The sequence below is a fragment of the Macadamia integrifolia genome, chromosome 4, assembly GCF_013358625.1.
Source record: "Macadamia integrifolia cultivar HAES 741 chromosome 4, SCU_Mint_v3, whole genome shotgun sequence".
Classification (NCBI taxonomy): Eukaryota; Viridiplantae; Streptophyta; class Magnoliopsida; order Proteales; family Proteaceae; genus Macadamia; species Macadamia integrifolia.
This window is the reverse complement of record NC_056560.1, coordinates 8,058,682-8,079,007: the sequence shown is the minus strand read 5'-3', so window position 1 is coordinate 8,079,007 and position 20,326 is coordinate 8,058,682. Positions and strand designations below refer to the sequence as shown.

The following is a 20,326-nucleotide window of genomic DNA, read 5'->3' as shown; positions in this document are numbered from 1 at the left end:
CTTTTTAGACGAACCTAGTCGTTGAGGGAATACTCGAAAAGAGACTAAAAAGGTGGTTCGAAAACGGTTAAACCGGATCGGGTAGAAGCCCAAGGACCGGCCTCTTGGTTTATGAACCCAAAATCAGGATCTAGATTGTTCCGGCCAATTTCAATCCGGATTAATCACGATTAATGAAGAATTGGGATCAAACGGTTCATGACAGGAAAAATTTTAAAAATTTCCATATTTTTATGTAATCGGGAGAACACTTGTCACCTTTTTTCTGGTTGGAAACACTTGAAAGAAGGAAAGAACCTACCTCATCCACTTTGCTGGCCCAGAGAGGGATTAGACACGTGAAGGGCCCGAGGGGATATGAGAACATGGGGTTCCACAATGGCACCCTAGAAGTGGCGTTAGGGAAGGGTCCATACCATGACCTCTGGCAAGTCGAGGCTCAATTGCTTGAGCACAAGTGTTGTACTAGACAATTCATTAGAACACTTGGCACTAAAGAAGAGAATACCCAGAGTAAGAAGATAAAAAAATATATAAAAATAATAATAATAATAATATCAAGCTGCATGGTGCATGCGTCCAAACACAAAAAAGGTGAATTTATCGGGATATCCCACCTTGTGAATAAAAAACTCTCTCCTATTAGATGCCATTATACACGCTTTCATTAGCCCCACACTGATGTAAGACCACTCATCCTAGCTACAACCTTTTCTTTCCAAGGTTATAAAAAAGATTGTAATAGAATTGACATTATATATCCACAATGATGCTTGAATCTTTCCAAGCCACCGTGAGATCTTCATTTTCACCTCTCTTATACACTCTCTTGGTTTGAACTTAGTTTTATTTCACCAAAATCAACATTTCTTTCCAATGTTATATCCTATATGTGTCATTATTAATGATCGTATAAATCATCAGCGTCGATATTGATGCTATACAAATTAGGTCACCATGCATGTCATGTATAAATGAAAAAATGCACCATTTTTTTTCAAATACTACTAATCCAAAATGGTATTATTAATATCGAATACTGAAAATACTGATATTGATACATTATGGTCGAAACGATACTGATTCAAAACAATACGTATTCCTTGATCCATGCTTCTTCTTTTTTTATACAACATTTTTCTTTATATTCCAAAAAAAAATAAAAATCGCAAGTGATATCTACCCATATATCAACTACATAAGGTGGCTACGAAAATGGGACTTTTTCTTTTTTTAAAGATAAAGACGAAGATGGAATTGAGTTGTCATCCTCCATAAACATTAGACAGGGGAAAAGGAGATTTAAATCTAAATTTGCCTACCTTTATTTTACACCCTGCCATGTGTTGCTTCTACAATCTAAAAGGACAAAATTTGGCTCCTCCCGTTTTGTCGCAATAGGCAGCAGCAAAGTGTGATCAAGGAGAGGATGGGCCAGGCGATGGAATATTATATAGAACAATAGAGAATCATCTAGAGCAGGGCAGGCAGGCAGGCGGCAGGCCCAGAGGCCCAGACCCCCGATGGGAGACGGCTCTTATTATTATATTCTGATGGACTGCTACGATGTTGAGATTTCTTGCCAACCCCCATCATACTCCCCACATCTGGTTTTAAAAATAGAAAAACTGGCGTGCCAAACATGCTAACAAGGTATTGACTCTATATCTCTCTTTTCTCCTTTGAAATAATATTTTGCCCTTTCTAAACGATGTCTTCGCTTGCGCCTGCATTGGTGTCGCCTATTAACATGTGATACACGGGTAGTGTACCTATGAAATAAAATTGAGATATAGAATTTGTCTTACAACGTTTAATCCTATTGTATGGTACCACCGGCCATTCTCCTTAAAAATCTTAGTCGCTCTCTATGGTGTAATATTGAATGGATCTTTAAAGTGAAACAGCTCCACATAATGGTTAGAGAACAAAGTAAGTCAGTGGGGATTATACCGTATTCCGGCACTAAAATGTGTCAGACAATACTCATTCAACGTTGAACAAGCGACATTCGACGTTCAACATAAGACAAAGAGTAAATAAGTCGGTAGAAGTTTTAACAAACTTCGGCACCAAAATGTGTCAGATAATACTTATGCAACGCTGAACAAGCCACATTTGACTTTCAACACCAAACAAATAGTGAATTAGGTCAAATAAATCTCTTGACGGACTTTGACATTAAGAGTACTCTATATGGTATTTCGGCACCGAAATGGTGAATACCGATGTCAAGGGGAAAAAAGAAAAACTTAAACCTAGTGATATTACAAAAAATGAAAAGTTTCACTATTATTATTATTATTATTTTCTTTTAATAGTATAATTCACCCAATTCAATTCTAATTCGGATTCCTATAACTAGGGTTATCAATTGGTCGGGCCTGGCTGCCTCTATCCTCGGACCATGACCCTACCTATTTAAGGAATGAGCCGGTCTCCGTCGATGTCATGTCAGGCTCGGTTACGTTCCGGGCTTTAATCGAGTTTCTCTTAATCAGGATATAATCGGGCCTTAAACAGAGTAATGTACCAATAAAGCTTTAAACGGACCTTAAACAGTCTTTACTTTTCTTAGATTTAGGATACTTTAATTTATTTTGTAAAATCAACAATTTTGAAAAGATATTACACTTAATTACATCAATAATTGATAAAAATATCAATATATTCCATATTTATCCCAAAAAAAATCAGAAAACCTATATAAACGGTTGAGCTAAATGTGTCGGTCTGAGTCGGGCATGTAAACAGGTCGGGTCGATCAAGAAGCACATCGGGCTTACCCCTTGCACCATGTACTACCTGTTTATAAATAGACTGGGCTTAGGCCCGACACATTTATTAATCGGATCGGTCCAGGTGGGGCCATAAACGTATCAGGCTCAGTCAAGCCTACCGTTGCGAACTTGAAATTGACACCCCTACCTATAACCATGAGAGTGACAGTTCCCCCACCTCGCCCTTCCATTCAATGATCCAAGCATTACTAACTCAATACCGGAAACACTATAATGGCTCTTATTTACAAGTTAATAATAACCAGAAGTAGTAGATTAAGACTAGGAAAAAATGTAGAGTATGGCCCATGGACCATGAAACTTGTGGTATATAGAGAGCGACGTTGAGTAATTTTGCATGAGAGAGAGAGAGAGAGAGAGATTCCTAATTTTGCATGTGAGAATGAGAGTAAATTTAATTGAGTTGTCATTTTCAGTTAATTCAATTGAGTCTTATATATACCTTCCAACTTCCAAGTAATTGAAGCCAGTTGGCTATCCAAATCTCAGCCACGTCATCTATGATCTTCCACTTGTCCTTTTGCCAACTTTTGATTTGATTTATACAAAGATATCACTTTTACTCATTACTGCTTTTAATGGTTGTAGTTAAGATGTCTATATCATCATAATCTACTTCTTCCCTTCCTTTTCAACCATTAAATATTAAATATTATAATGCCAAAATGAGGTGGGTTATAAGGACTCACTCACCTTAATTTGAAACTTTGGATGGATTACAAATAACAACCTTTTGCTATTCCATAACAAACTCTCTTCACTCACCCTACGATGAGATCGATTTGATTTTGATTTTAATAATATGGGAATTGGTGGGGATCGGCCTAGAATTGATAAGAATCGGTTGAAACCCTAGAGATTAGAATTGAAAAGAAAAGTAAAGATCTCAATAGATTTATGAATTTTTAGAGTTTTTTATTCAAAATATTTATATAGATTTTTTTTAGTCATCATTTAGAGTTCCTATAAATCGGGTGCCTATAGGCGGAGGGGATAAGGTGGGATGAACAGAAATTCAAACACAAGATCTCTTGGGTCTTACACCAGACCTATAGTCGGCAGTGTTTCCAAGATTTATATAATTTCCTAAAATAAGTAAGGTTCATTGATTTTTTTTTTCACTATTTTATTGATTAAGAGAAAGTGAAATGAAAAAAAAATCATAGTTAATTCAAAAGAGGATTACAAGAATCAGGCAAATCGAAATTCAAAAAAACAAATTTATTGATTTTTTACTATTTTATTGATTAAAAGAAAAAGAAATGAAAAAAAAAATTCAAAAACATTCAGGATTCATTCAAAATAGGATTACCATAATTAGGCAAATCGAAATTCAAATAGATTTTATTGATTTTTTCCTATTTTATTGATTAAAAGAAAGAGAAATGGAAAAAAAAAATCCAAAAACATTCATGATTCATTCAAAAGAGGATTACAATAATCAGCCAAATCGAAATTTAAATAGATTTTATTATTTTTTCCTATTTTATTGATTAAAAGAAAGAGAAATGAAAAAATATATATATATCTAAAAACATTCATGGTTGATTCAAAAGAGGATTACAAGAATCAGGCAAATCAAAATTCGAATCAACCAATTTCAATCTGATTTCTGAACCATGACATTGACTCATCTCCAATGCAACTTAAAATCTATATCATTTACTAGAGAGGACAATCCACAGTCTGATTTATCTCTCAAAACCCATAACAAAAAAATAATTTTTACCATCAATATCAATTTTTGCATTAATTTTCTTTTTAATGCTTGATTTTTAAGACACCACACGAATACAAAATAATACAGTTTTTATCTTTGTTTTCTGGCTTTATTATCTAAACGCCTAGAACTGGAACTTGACTAAGCTTCCAGGAAAGTTAGGTAATGCCCATATTTGGCTTATCAATTCCTTGGATCTGAGTATAAGAATTTCATTCACTACCAACTAGGAAGTATTGGATGGTTCAGAAGTTAACATCAATTTCGCATGTGCAGGACCGTAATTATATATTTCTTGAACGTGACTTAAAAATATTTTTTGAAAAAAATAATGTTATCTGTCAGCATTTTCTATGCCCCCAACATAGGATGTTGTGAAAATTAAAGGAGATATTATATTTAAGTGTGGAGAATGCAGACAGATAACATTCTTTTTTTTTCTGTCAAATATCTTTATAAGGAGAGAGTTTGTCATGCCACCAGTGTTGGGAGCATGTTTCACACTGCACTAATATAGTGCTGGAAACACAGCTCAAGCTGTTGGAATCATATCAAGTGTTATGATTGATATCCATCGGTATCACCAATACCCTAATACAGATACAATATCATTATAGTAAAGGTGGTATCAGTGCAAGGGAAGGTAAAATGGTTTAGAAAAAATCAAATTTTTTGCATTTTGAGAGGCAAAACAATCTGATACGGTCCATTACAGTAGATCAATATTCTCCAAGACCGATATAGGTATGATAATGGATGAGGATATTTCTTCCCAACTACGGCACGGGCTGGGATTGTCCTGATCAATGTTACACCTCGGCCCTCCATAAGGCCGTGCTACCATCTCGGCGCTCCATCAAGCCGTGCTACCACCTCAGCAACTCATAAGGTCGCGCTACCACCTTGGCCCTCCATAAGGCCGTGCTGTCACCTCAGCCCTAAATCAGGTTGTGCTGCCACCTCGGCCCTTCATCAGGTCGCGCTACCACCTCGGCCATACATCAGGTCATACTGCCACCTCGGTCCCCTCCATCAGGCAGTGCTGGCACCTCGGCCCTCCATTAAGTTGTGCTGCCACCTTGGCCCTCCATCAGGCCGTGCTGTCACCTCGGCCCTATATCAAGCCGTGCTACCACCTCGGCCCTATATCAGGCCGTGCTACCACCTCAGCCCTCCATCAGGCCGTGTCGTCACCGCGGCCCGACGTCAACAACAAGGTTTCCAGAAACGTGCTTTCGTCCACCCCTACATTCAAGGAACGTAATCCCTATTCACAAGGACATGACTCTATCCACTACACATCACCATAGACATCTATCCCTCACACGGTTGGCATTTCTGAGATAAAAGGGGAATATTCCCCTGGAATAGCCTAAGACCCAGAATATTCCCAGAATCACAGAGCTACTCCCCTCAAGAACTCTACACCTAGACTCTTCACAATAGTCTCCCATTCTCCCTCCATCAGCAGCCTATAAATACCAAGGTAAGCCTCCATCATAGGGGATCAATCACTTCTTTTACTAGAAAAGCTCTCTTGAGCATCTGCTGTGGAAAGATCTGACTTAGGCATTGGAAAGTCCCCTGTCATGTCAGCCCGACTCTCCCATGTCATCTCTTCTGTGCAGGTCGGCTAAAGCACCAAGAATTGCAAGGAAGATCATCCGGTCAATTTTTACCGCATCAATAACAATATTTAAAACATTGGAGGCATGGATTTAGTTCTCGATATCGATATTGGTATTGGCCTTTGATGATATTAATATGATACCGATCCAGGATCGGCTGTATCAGTCCAGATCAGTCTATATTACCCTTATTTTTCATAAAATTTAGGTTTTTTTGGCAATTTTACCCCTGATACCGATACGATATCCAATCCAAGATCGGGTAGGTATCAAGAGCATTCTCAATCGATATGCATATGATACGACCGATACGATTGATCTGATATGATACTGTTACCTAAAACCATGCTTGGAGGTGAACAATTTTGCCTCTAAGAGGCCCACATGATTAGAGAGGCTGAGACGACGTAGGAATCTGGCAGCATGGGATCTTTTAAAACTAAAGGTGCAGTTTAGTTTTCATGTATATAACTACTCAAAATCTATTACCGGCTAGGAGTGTGTGGTGAATACATTCTAAGACTTGGAGGATTTTGAACAGCTTATGAATTCTAACAATTTTTTTATGTGGCTAGGGGCCACTATTCCCCGTAGAATTGAACTGGACAATCACTCATCTAACATTTTTTTTTTTGTTGTAAAAAAGGAAAACAATCAAGTTAATTTTGTGAAGGGTATGGCCTATTAGGCTTTGGTGGGTAGGATTGGTCTCTCAGCTGGACCAGTCCCTTTTGAAAACTTAATCAATCTGTAATTTTTCTTTGCTTTTCTTTTCTGGAATAAAAAAAAAAAAAAAAACTGGCTAGTTTCAAAACCCCCAGGCCCAGTCCGGGGATCCCAAGCCTAAGCCTAGTCCTGGCTCCATCTGGCCCGGCCCAATCTACTTTAGACCTGAAAATCCCCAACCCTAACCCAGCCTGTGGGCTGAAAACCCCAACCCAGGCCCTGAAATTTTTGGGCCGCTTCGGGTGGGCTCAAGCTCACCAGGAAAAAAACTTGCACCCGGAATCCCGGATCTGACAATGACGAAGACGACCTATGTGGCTCTCGAGCATGTCAACTAAGAGGTTGTATCTTAAACCGTTAGAGGAGAAAACTTAGGCCCATTTGATAATGTTTTGACCGTTTCTGTTTTAAGAAATTGTAGAAACAGAAGCGGAATTGAAGATGTTTGATAAGCCATGTTTATGGAAGTCGATAGTAACCAGCGAAAGAATGGCCTGGATCGTTTCTTGAACCATAAATAGGTAGAAATTTCAATTTCTATTTCTGAAAACAAGTGAAACGAAACAGTTTTATCCAACGCTTTTTGTTCCATTTCTGCCGTTTCTGAACATACAAACGGCAAAAACATGTTTCTTGAAATGTTATCAAATGGGCCCTTTAAGGAGTCAATGGTATAAGATGATCGACCATACACTATAATATCAAGATCACATGATTAGCAAGAAATATAAAATTTAACACACTTTTTTTGCTCTTTGGTGATCCTTCTGTGTCTCTCTCTGTAAGGAGTTCCTTCTTGGTGTTCATGGACTGAAACCAAACATTCTCTTCTGGAGATGTTGTAATTGACAATGAAGGATGTGGGGTACATACTATAGAAGGATTTTGTAATACCAAAATGAAATAAATTTAGAAAGAGAAGCAATAACTGACATTTAAAATCCTAATAACATGCTTCATGTTTTTACCCATGTTTAGGAAGAGTTCTTCTATGAACCAAACATAACTTGTCCAGGAGAAGAATATCTTAGTTCCACAAGGTCAAATCTAGAGAATGATGCTCACAGAAGTAGTATAGAAAAATAAATGTTACATTCAGTCACTGAAACTACAAGTACCTACTTTCTTCCTGAACAAAATTTTCAATTTCTGTTATTGAATGGGCAACAGTTACAGAAGGTTTACAACAGATGCAAACAGCCCCCAAAAACTAAAAAGTAAGACCATCGCCTGGATTAAACCATATAAGTCACCCCAACTTGCATAATATTCATGTGAGGAACACTCATATTTGCAGCCCCTGCTCTGCAATTTCTCCTCAGGAAAGCATAAAAATAGTTTATAACCAGCTTCTTAAGAAACCAAGATTCCTTCCTTGCTCTCACATCCCCATGCCCAAGTAGATACGTAAATCCTGAATCCATGGCTTCTCTAAGGGCTGAAAGCTCATACTCCAAACTTGGATCTTCATCTGATGACATAACACTTGATGGCAACATGGAGGTGGTTTCCCCTGAGAAAGAAGTCCCTCCCTCTGTTCTTTGATCCTGCATCAATGGAATCTGAAGCTCATCGAACTCACCACTCTGGACCCCAGAGTCCCTAGACCTCACTGAAACACTATCAAAATCCACATCTGTTACGATGTTCTCCAACGCAAGATCTTGAGCCTCCCTTCTCAAAAACTTCTGGAGGCTCTCAAGCAAAAGTTGCTCAAAGTTATTGTGATCTTCCTTCCTGACATCTTTGTAACCATAACGGGCAATGCAGCGGAACATGTGGTAGTCCTTTGGGCAAAGCCTTCTGAAAAGAAACCTTTCTTCTTGAGGGACAACTGGGACAGGGACGTACTTGATGCAGACAAAAACAATTGTAGAATGAATTGCCGGAAGGTCGAGTAGGAACTGTCCAAAGACTGAGGGAATCCCTTGAACCAGCTCATTGTATAATAATCCAATCCCTGGGACCCTCACGGTCCCTAGCGTCGACCCCAGTTCAAGAAGAAAGTCCATGGAAATCTTTTCCCTGACCTCGCTCTGGTACTTCAACACACTTCCATAGTTCCAAATGTACATTGTACATAGGAAACAAGAAGCAAAAGCAAGTGGGAGCCATCCACCCTCCTTGATCTTTGTCAAGACTGCAGACATATACATCAACTCTATTGACCCAAATACAAGCGGGAAACACAGAGCCAGAAACAGGTTGGTCTGCCATATTAGAAGCATTACAAGTGTCACCAAGGTGGTGCTCACCATCATGACACCAACCTCCGCGATGCCTGCAAGAAAAATTTGTTTTGCATCTGTAAGGGTCACTGGTATCAAATGTGTCAAAGAAGCTAATACCTGATCTTTCTCATGCCAACCAAACAAAACAGTGGACATGCACAAAACAAGCCCCGCTCAAGAGAGAGAGAGAGATTACTTAACCATATGCATTGGCTATGTCTGTTGTGCTCCTGAAGCTGGCAACAACTACAATGCACATGATCATCAGGAACCAATTGATGACAGGAATGTAGATCTGACCCATGAATTTCTTGGAGGTGTGAATTATCTTCAACCTTGGGAAGCATCCTAGGGCCATGGATTGCTTAATGCAAGAAAATGTTGCAGATATCATGGCTTGACTGGCAATCATAGCAGCAAGTGTGGCTATCACAAAGACTGGCCAGAACAGATCAGCTGTTTGTCGGCAATGTGAATATTACAGGGATTAGTACGAATGAAAAATGAAAAATTATCTGAAAGCATTTATCTATAGTTGAGCTAGGACATAACTGAACATAATGGCAGGCGGGACTCACCAGGGACAGAATCATAGAAAATATTTTCTGCAGAAGTTGGGAATTTCATTAGATACGCAGCTTGGCCCATGTAAGCCAAAAGAAGACATGGGAACACGACACAAGAGAAGGCAATCTGTGGGCACCAGCAAGATTTGAAATAAGACTACAAGAGGACACTGCCACACATGTTTGTGGGACCCACCATACATACATTTTTTTGGTCCTACACAAATACTGAAATACATACATATTCACTAAAATGAGAGTGTGTGTATGGTAAGAGCATGAAAATTGAGGTAAATACCTGTATAGATACAACAGAGAAATGGCCTAAATCAGCAAACATTGCCTCAGCCCCTGAAATCAAACCCGAGTAATGCATATTAGCAAGAAAATATCCCATCTTGTATATAATCATTGCTTGCGTCATACACAGTGGAAACAATCAGGCTCAAAATAGATCTATTGTCTCCCATTGAATAACACAAGGGAGCACTGGATAGAAAACAAATAGTGAAGAGAAACAATCAAGAATCAACTGTGAATAGAATAACCGTGAGTTGTGTTTATAAACAATCCAATGTCAATAACACTCAATTCTAGCTATGTGCATCATGAAATCTGTCCTCACAAAAAAAATCTATTGGTAATTAGTTAACAAAGTAGGTGTATATCCATGGGACTGCCTAAATGACATCTCTATAGGTGTATTTAGAACTTGTAACCGCAAGTCATATTCCCAAAAGTTATTTAATTCTAGGGTAAAAAAAAAAATCAAAATGATTTTAAAATGACTTATCATTATTTCATTGTCTTGCACATTTTTTTAGTACACGTGTGAAATGATAGGGTTTAACTTCATTGAAAAAAAGTGTGTTGTACTAAAAGTACAAAAAGTAAGATTACAAATTATTTGAGACCTTAAGGGGTATCAATAAGAAAATCCCTATAATATCTATACAATTACCATATTTCATTTACCAGAATTCTTTTAATAAAAATATTATCACTATCATCTTCAATAGACCACACCAAACAATCTCCATCTTGCTCTGTTGAAGTCACTTGGAAAGTAGTGATTCCTAGAGCTTGTTCTTGGTTTCAGCCACTAGAGGATATGGTTGCTTTGCATTGTGATGGTCCTCTTAGACATGATAGAGCATCATGTGGAGGAATGATCAGAGATAGGAGGGGGTGCCCCTTGTTGCTTTAGCTGGTTTGGGAGAGGCTTCCAATGTTTTGTGGCTGGAAGTATTTGCCATTCTCAAAGGACTTACCATTTGTGTGGAAAAGAACATTATGAGGGTGTCTATTCGGTTAGACTCTAAAGTGGCTATAGACATTTTAAATTGTGTGGTTGAAGGCCTTGGCAAATAAAAGTTCTTAAAAGTAAGATTCAGATTACTTCAAGGTCATTAGTAAGGAAGGAGTTCAAGCATGTATGGAGAGAGGTGAATAGGCCAGCTGATTTTTTGGCAGCTTCTGCAATTACCTAGGATGAGACTATTATTCAACCTCAGGACTTCCCAGAGGATCTGAATAGTTCAGTGAAGGATGATGCTGAGTTCAAGGTCTATTACAGAATGTAATTTTCTTTCGAATTTTACCTCTTGTAATGCAGGGCCTGTCCTGCTTGGTTTCAAGGGGCCTCTTTTCCTTTCTTTTGGTCAGCCCAAAGAAGGAGATTGAGGCTACCTTACTTTGTATATTTTTCCTTTTTTAATACATACACACTATTTATCAAAAAAAATATATATATTGCTCTGTTGAGATGTCTTCTGAAAATATCTAAAATCCATGAAAGCTTTCACATAAGCTCCAACCTATGAAACAAGATGATTATAACAAGGGAAAATATCTAAAAGAACCTCACATAAGAACCCTACTGAAAAACCCAGCTTTTTATTCCAATCTATTAAATGCAAAATTCTCTCTCTCTTACATCTCACTGTAGTGTTTTTTTTTTTTTTTTTTGGGTCAAAACATGTAACGCAACTTAAAAAAAGGCCATTACCTAGAAAAGATTGGCTCTAAATGAAATACTTTTTCATTTACACTATAAGAAAATTAAAAGCTAGGGATTTCTTTTTTACATTACTTCGAATAATAAATTGTGATTTTAAGTGTATTTTGAACTTTTTATAAAATCTATCAACAAGCATAATTTAAGAAGGGTTAATAGATGGCATTTTGTGTTCTATGGCTCTAGAAAATATAAGAATCCTACGGTGGTTTTCTAGAAATGATATTTCAACTAAGGCATTTTCTTAAGGACACCCCTCAAGGTGTCAAATTTTTTGTAACCTTAGTTTTTTGCCCTTTTGGTATAACATGATTTTTTTCCAACGAGGGTAATAGTGTCATTTTATATGTGTACTTGCATGACAATAACAACTTTTGATAATGACAACGATATGTCACTTTCAACTTATTTTTGCAAACCCTTTTATACCCCAATCTTATAAACCTTGTGGGAATTAGACAAGAGGCAATTAAGAGAAGGTGTCAAGTTCTAATTACACCTATAGAGGTGTCATTCAGACACTCCCTTTATCTAATAGGTTCGTAAGATATTTTCCCTGAATTTTAACGATGCAGAACCAAGAATCACTCATAAGTTTAGTTGAGTTGTTGCATCTATTTCAGACTGTTTGAAGGCAAGTACTTTAGGTTCCCACGTAAAGTGGAGAGCTGGTAAATGGAAAATGCTTCGAACAGAGAAGTAATAATTGAACTCCAAGCCATGAATTTAATTGAAACAAGTTTCCTCGTGGTGACACACCTGTAATGCACAAAACGCAACCACCAAGAGATGAATAAGCCTTTGCACCATTCCTCTTGAAGAAATAATATATGTAAGCTGGATTAAATGCCTTTAGAACTGTAATATCATGCTTCAATATGTTGTAAAGTCCAATAGAACCGATGGAAAAGAACCACAAAGCCAGTGCCGGAGCAAACATAAAACCCACTTTACCAGTCCCAAACCTCTGTATGCTGAACAATCCTACAAGCAATACAATTGAGAGGATAACCACAGCATCTGCAAACAACATAATTCGAATCAATAAATTAAAAGTTCCAAGGAACACCAATAACTGTATTGGTTTCTACATATATACACATTAACTGTAGCACTGTAATTAATTTCCAGAGACAAAAGTAGCATCACTTGGACAATCCTGATCATATGGTTATACCTCCTTACAGAACATTGCAACTACTTTGTAAATCATACAAAAGAAACTAGTTGATCAGATGGTAAGGACAGTATGGTGGCTTCAACTTTAGCAGGAATATCTATAACCCCATCAGACCACTTAATAATAACTGTCTCAATCAATGGGCATTTCCAACATTAAAGGTAGATCGCAGCAAACCCCCATCCTTCATAGCGAGTTTGCCTTGATATAGAGGACTTGTAGGTGTGAACATTACAATCTTACATTCTATAAAAAATTATGAATCTACTCACTTGAACCAAATCCCGAAATTTCAACCTGTAATCCACTCACTGCAGACATGACTGCAATAGACAGAGAACCATAATAAGACATATTGGTGAGATCCAGGAAAATTAAATAGAGAGAGCTTCCATTAGCAGAAAAGCAAGTGCACATAATAGAAAGAATAAACCCTTTATCATAAATTTTGTTATAACAGATGAAAACAAATATTTGTTCCTGACTATTAGGCTTCCAGTTGTAGGTGTCAAAGGTTAGCCCTAGATAAACCACTACAACATTTTGGTTACATACATCGAAAAAGAAAAGGTCCCAAACAGACAAGTGACGATTTGGATATAAATTGATCATGAGAAGCATCATCCTTGCGCTCTTGATAAAGCTAGCTCCATGTACAAGTAAGAACTAAGAGATCATGTTAGTCATGTTTGTTGCAGTCCTAAGCTACAGCTTTGATCCATGTCTGACACCAACAATGCACTTATGTCTAATATGTAAGATATTATCGCAAGAACACCTCCAAGAATCACATAAATGGAATCATGAAGTGGGTATTTTATTCTCAAAACCCCCCCCCCTGAACTGTTGAGAGATCAAATTTAATGGTACCTGCAAAAATAGAATGTTGACATGTTAAATATAAGGTAATGGATGGAGAGGTTGACTGTAAACCAGACTCTCCAACCATTATGAGCAACAAGCATTGCACATAACCACCCCCTCCCCCAAACACGTTTTCCCAGAAGTCAATCAAAATTAAGCAAAAAAGGATAAGCACCAATGTACCTGACATTGCTGGTGTAAGAATACCATCCCCAATTATCATAGACGTCCCCATCAGAACCAAAAGCAATAGAAGGGTTTTCATGGAGGATCTCCTTTCCAAACACTCTTTTATCTTTAATGCCCTCTCCAACTCTGGAGTGGGCAGTTTGAGCTTAAAACTAGAGATTTGTTCATCAGCTGGCTGCTGATTTGGCAATAGATTAACTTTTGCATACCTGCAAATCAATGAATAAAGTGCAAATGTGCCCCCTGAAATAAAAATTTACCATTGGTCAACAAAAATTTATCTGATAGACAGATGCCTGAGATCTCTTAGCATTGAATAATGTGGTCATATAAACCATTTAAAGGAAGCAAAAGATTTTTTTTTGAAGTTTCCAAGTTTTTACCTTCTCCATTATCATTAGCTTTGAGCACAATAAAAATGTATTTCGCTAAAGGAAGAAGAGAAATTGTGTACATCACTAGTGATAAAGCTCCCAAGACATCAACATCTGACTTTATAGGCACCTTGGTGAAAACATCAGCAAAGACATACAAGGGACTTGTCCCCAGGTCACCATAGACTACACCAAGTGTTTGGAATGCCAGTGTAAGAGTTCCCCAAATGGAGAGATCCTGAAGATAGAAATTAAAATTTCAGTATGAATGGTGCAAGTAATCCCAACACAGTGATCGTTATACGACACATGAAATGTAAGAAGCATGCGCATCATTATTTGTTGATATGTCTAGGAGACCACATATGGGCCTGAAATACTTATGAAAGGTTCTCTTTGAACTGAATGTGATGTAAGGCTAGGACACGAAAGACCTAACCCCAATCAGGATCACTTAGGATTTGCAGAAATCCCCTCCAAGAAAATCAAATCGTTGGTACTATTGTGCAGGAATTTAAATCAGTAATTGAAGCAGCAACTCAGCAGCACCTTGTCATCATTCAGTAATTGATTCAGCCTCAAAATTACATCCTCAAATGGGTCTGGGTTGCAGCAGATCTAAGTCACAAAATTGATTGGAATAAAATAGAAAATAGAAGAAGATAGGATAAAAGGATAGATTTGGATGTTAGGAAAAATAATTTTTAAACATTTATTTCCTAATAATTTTAGATATTAGCTATTATGATAAGATTTGTTCGTGTGTAATTGACTATAATGAGGAAACCTCTATGATAAAAGTGGGTTGATCAAAAACTCTACTTAATAGGGATTTTCTAGTTTTGGAGAGATACAAGATAATGGTTCTCACGGTTCTCTCCCTCCTCTAGATAACGTGCCTTTCCTCCGTCTCTCTCTACCTCTTTGAGTGATTGAGTGTGATGATCAGGGTTTTATGAAAATCCTAACAATTGTAAAGAAGCCTGGATCTAAAAGAACACATAGTTGTACATGTGGGAATGACTTATTATGGAAGGGCTAAGATTGCGTGGAAGTCATGTGATAGCGAAGTTAAAGGTAATGACCGAAACCCTCACATTGATTATTTGTTGAATGGCCGATCCTACCGATAGGGCAATCCAAATTGCTTCCGCAGATACCGTCTAGCATTGGATTGAGCCTCTCACCCACTCATGGGCATCTCTAGGATAATAGGATAGATTTGGATTCAGCCTCTCTCTCTCTCACAGGCCTTTCACCGGCTCATAGGCGTCTCACCCTCTCAAGGAATTTCTCCCCCCATTGCATCTCACAACATTCATGGAGCAAAACTCTCTCGTTTTTCTCAAATCGTGTATAAAAGCTTACAAATGATGGCTTTAAATAGGCTAAGCCCAAGCCTTACAAAAAAGGAAAGAAACAAGAAAAGGAAACTACTTATTCCTAAAGACTTTCCTTAAATAAATAAATAAATAAAAGAACAACCCAGTGCGCGAGGCTCCTACTACTGTAGGGTCTGGGAGGGGCAAATGCATGCAACCTACCCCCTGCTAAGCAGGAGAGGTTGTTTCCAAGTTTCGAACCTGTGCCCAATATGTTGCAATAGTGCAACTTAACCATTGCACCACAAGTTCGCCCACATCCCTAAATATTTTCCTAAACTCAACTTAATTGTTTGCTTGGCATACCCTCTTGAGAAAGTGAAATTTATTTGAAGTGTATAATAGGAAACAGTGTGCAATAGGGATATATGGACAGATATGTTAGAATGTAGGAGCTCTCATAATTTGTGTTTTATGTATCAATAATAACATAGAGTGGAGAGACATCGAACTCTCACAAACTCATTGCTGTAACTCTTCTCCTCTTCTCTTCCCTTCTCTTTCTGGTTCAACTCTTAACTGCAAGTGCAACAAGGACATGCAATATCATAATTCTAGCAATCAAGCCTATAAGCCAATATTCAGCCTAGTCATGCAAGCTTAGCCTATCCAGTCAACACATGACCCATCCAGTTTAGTTCATCTCATTGGGTTGTGGTTTGATTGCGACTTTAATGCTCAGTAGGTCTTGGGTTTGTCATGTCTTATCGCCACTTGTCCCTCACATCGGAAGCACATAAAACTAGAATATTAGACATGTGTATATTTGTTTTTCTGTGATGTAACAGAAGGCCCCTTCATGATCATAATGTAAGGCGACCTACTCCTGCGTTCAGGTTTTTCTCGAGACGTCAACTGCCTTCGGAAGTCCTTCCTTTTGTTTCTAGAATATGTAGAAAAAATAAAGAGACAAGCCATTGCAACCACAATGGGATAAGTCAGCGTATGCCAACTGATAACAAACTTCATCTTCATGTGTTTCCTCAGAAAAGTTGCATTTTAGATGTCTTCATTCAATAATAAACAAGAGTATTTTGGAATTGATCAGTACAACTCATTAGTATCTATAAATTGAACTGGATTATATGGTTCGAGACAAGATCTCAACCATATGCATATTGACACAAGATGAGTGAATCAAAAGACGGGCAAAGATATGCAAAAGCAGAGAATGTTGCCATCTTTCACTATGTTTGATGGAACAAGTTTTCACTGACTCATTTTGCTTCCAATTGACAGTGCCCTCCTCTAACATATTTCTCCACCATAATGTGCCAAGTCAGTAACTGTCAAACCAAGCCTTACTTGAATTTAGTGCTCCACGACCAGTGGGTATGAGAGGTTATACCAGATGGTGTTGCACACATAAGCCCCATGCAACTGATGGACATACAGAAAATTCTTTTGGTTGACTAAATCAGATTAACCACTTCGCTTTACTCACACACTTCTACTTGACTTCACCACCCCCCCCCCAAAAAAAAAAAAAGGATCATCAGTGACTACTTCTAACATCCATGACAAGATGCATACAAAATATCACAGCTCCCAAAAGGCAGGCAGTGGACTAAATGTCCAGCCATCTGCAAATGCCTTTGGAAGTCCAATAGAGAGAGGAAATGAGAGAGAGAGAGAGAGAGAGAGAGAGGGGGGGGGGGGGGGGAGATCAGAATAAAGTGAGACGAATTGAAAGAGAAAAATTCATTTGTTACTTAAAATGAACTATAGGGTTTTTTGGCATGTATAACACAGTGAGAGCCAAATTTAGAAAATACAACATATATAACACCAACTACATGATCAAAAAGCAAGTAACATTAAACCAAAACGCATAAAGTGAGTCGAAAGAAGAAAACCCAACAACCCAAAGGATAATAATGAAATAAGAAGGTGAAGATTAAAACTAAGTACCTTCGAATGGTGTCCATGTAAGTTAGATACAGACATTGCTTCAACATCAAAGGAATCAACTCTCTTTGGTTTCTTCACAAGCCTCCTTCTTATACCATGATCTTCCCTAAGCTCGTCCTCATCAAAAATGGATATTGAGGGAGTCTCTGAACCTGCTTCGCTTCCGTCGACCCATCTGGACTCCGAACTAACCAATCGAACACTCTCTTCAATTCCTCCATGCTCCATTTTCTAATCTGCGTTACCAGAAAGAACGACACGACAATAATCATATATTCTAGATAAAATATTTCATCAACAACCATTCAAACCCAACTGCACAGACGCGCCCTCATAAAAATCCCAAAATAAAATCCCTTTTCTCTCAAATTATCTAGTTCCAACGGAGAGATTACCCCTCTCCATACCCATGAAAAGAAAAACGACAACCTTTGGAACTCTTCTGGTGAACTCTTTACAATCCCGTTAGACCCAGTTGCGGAATCAGTCTTATATAAGTAAATCAGCTAAACGATACCTCAAGTTTTCGGATTTTTCAGTGGTAATGCCCTTGTTCTCATAAACCTATCAAAAACCAAGCTGTAGAAACTGTAGAAACACTGAACATTATTTTCTTGCTTCCGCCATGGCTGGAAAACCTGAGCTCTGCTCACAGAAGCAGAAAATTTGTAAAATGGTGTAACAGTAAGTTGTCCAACAGTGTAAATTTACCAAAATATTCTAATCCTTTTGGCTGGATGCGGTTGTCCGATAATCTTGTTAGCTGTTAATACTGTCAAATTAATAATTGGAGTGTACTGACATGCCGGGTCCCACAGAGGGTCCTCCAGCAGCCCATTGATGGTCTTCCGGATCGAAATCGTCTGCAATCTATAGATCGTCTTCCGGATCGAAATCGTCTGCAACACCATTTTTTGGCAGAGCCTGGCGGAGACGGTTTGAAATCGTTTGCAATTTCGATCTCGTACAATTTCGTGCAATATCATCTTCAGACGGTGACACGTGTATTAATATCAATATAATGGTCCAGATCTGGTACAACTAATAAAACATTAAATCAGTAAAGAGGCATTTAAATCAGATCTGGATCATTGCATCAGTATCAATACACGTATCACCCCTTGAATATGGTATTTCATGAAATTGTACAAGATCAGAATTGCAGACAATTTTTTTTCCGACGATAACTGCTTACGATGTCGACACGTGACAGATGCCACATGTATGGTGGATCATCAATTATATAGGTCTAAAAGATAGATTTTGAAAACTCATTGGATCGATCAAAACCCCAAACCGGTATACGTGTTCGATCCTTCAACCTCTTATTCTTCTTCTCCCTCCTTTCTCTCTTCTGGTCGTACGAAAGCAAACCCTCACATCTTCTGTTGATCTCCCTCCTTGCCATCTTTTGGACGTACGAAGGCAAACCCTCTTCTTGTTCTGCTCCCTCCTTACTGTCTTCTGTTCGAACGAAGCATAGTAGTTCCTAGGCCGTGAGACTCTGCCTCTACCGTGAGTTATGCTCCCCTGCAGTGGGCAAACCCTCACATTTTTTATTTTGCTTTTGTTCAGCGACTGCTAAAAGAGTAAAAGGTGGGCAACGATTTTTAACATTTAACTTTGGAACGACAAGCATATCAACCACCATGCCGTAACCAAAAGAAACCAAATTGAGCAGAGAAAGAAGAAGGATCATCAGTGACAACATCTTCCTTCACCATAATCAAATTCATATCAGGAAAGCCCACAAAGCTCAAATTCGAATGCGATGAAACTGTTGAGAAGACAACCCGAGAAGTCCCCGGAAAACCACATTCCATCGTCCCAACTCTTCATCCCCCTCAGGCTCTGAGCTGACGTCTTTTGTAACTCTGACAGAGTAAGATAGACTCCTTCCAGCTAACCCTTGATCACGAGAACTGCAGGATGGGCAGGTCAACCTGACAAAGCGAGATTCTTCTATACAGCGGGACCACCCCAGTTTCATTTTTGTCAGGATTTTTTAGGAGGCCCGGACACCTACCGAACATCCCTTAAGGATGGAACAATATGATGAAGAAGACGGCGAAGGTATGGAGGAAAATCTGGTAAGAGAACAAGGAGATCTCTGAAAAGGGGAAGGCAAGGAAGTAGATTACATGTTGAAGAGGAGACAACCCGCTCTTGGACTTAAGACTATGCGCATCGCCCCTCAGCCTCCGAGCTGAACAATTGCATGACCCCAGCGACCTTAGAGCGTCCAAATAAGCTTGTGGTCATGAAATCCTAGCTCTAGGAGAACAATGCTGGTTCTTGCAGATCCATGGACGTGGGCGAGCTTCCAGAGAGGGTTTGCTTTCGTCTGACCTGAAGAGAAGAAGAAGAGGAAGAAGAAGAAGAGTGAACGATCGAAGTCATCTACCATTTTGGGGTTTTGGTCGACCCGGTTGGGTTTTCAAAACAAATTTTTTAGACCGGTATAAGTGATGATCTATCATACACATGGCATCGCCCACTTGTCAACATCCCAGGAAGGCTCCGCCAAGAAATGGCGCTGCAGAGGATTTTGATCCTTGTTCTCCAGTACCTTGCCACGTTTACTGAGTTTTATATTTATATGATAAGTTTTTCTTTTTGGGTGCGGGATTAGGTGAGGAGAGCAGTGATCTGTTCTACGCGTCCAAGGCGCTTTTGAGTTTTGATATCATTTTTTTATTTTTTACCCATTTAATAAAAAACATTAATCAAAACCATT

General features: G+C 38.5%; 1 protein-coding gene across 5 annotated transcripts; it reads right to left on the bottom strand.

The window, feature by feature from the left end:
- Window positions 1-7,923: 7,923 nt before the first annotated feature.
- LOC122076896 (putative potassium transporter 12) lies at window positions 7,924-18,489 on the bottom strand. Of its 5 annotated transcripts, XM_042642513.1 has the most exons (11): window positions 18,107-18,489; window positions 17,590-17,825; window positions 14,306-14,534; window positions 13,917-14,165; window positions 13,142-13,192; window positions 12,644-12,709; window positions 12,449-12,547; window positions 9,971-10,023; window positions 9,685-9,799; window positions 9,308-9,562; window positions 7,924-9,156 (listed from the first exon to the last, which is right to left on the bottom strand). In XM_042642513.1, the coding sequence occupies exons 2-11, from the start codon at window positions 17,815-17,817 to the stop codon at window positions 8,111-8,113; spliced, it is 2,391 nt and encodes a 796-aa protein (XP_042498447.1). In that variant the 5' UTR covers window positions 17,818-17,825; window positions 18,107-18,489; the 3' UTR covers window positions 7,924-8,110. The 5 variants fall into 5 exon arrangements, with proteins under 5 accessions (XP_042498447.1, XP_042498446.1, XP_042498445.1 ...); XM_042642512.1 differs by having other exon boundaries at window positions 12,449-12,673; XM_042642511.1 differs by having other exon boundaries at window positions 12,449-12,709; window positions 17,997-18,488.
- Window positions 18,490-20,326: the final 1,837 nt, after the last annotated feature.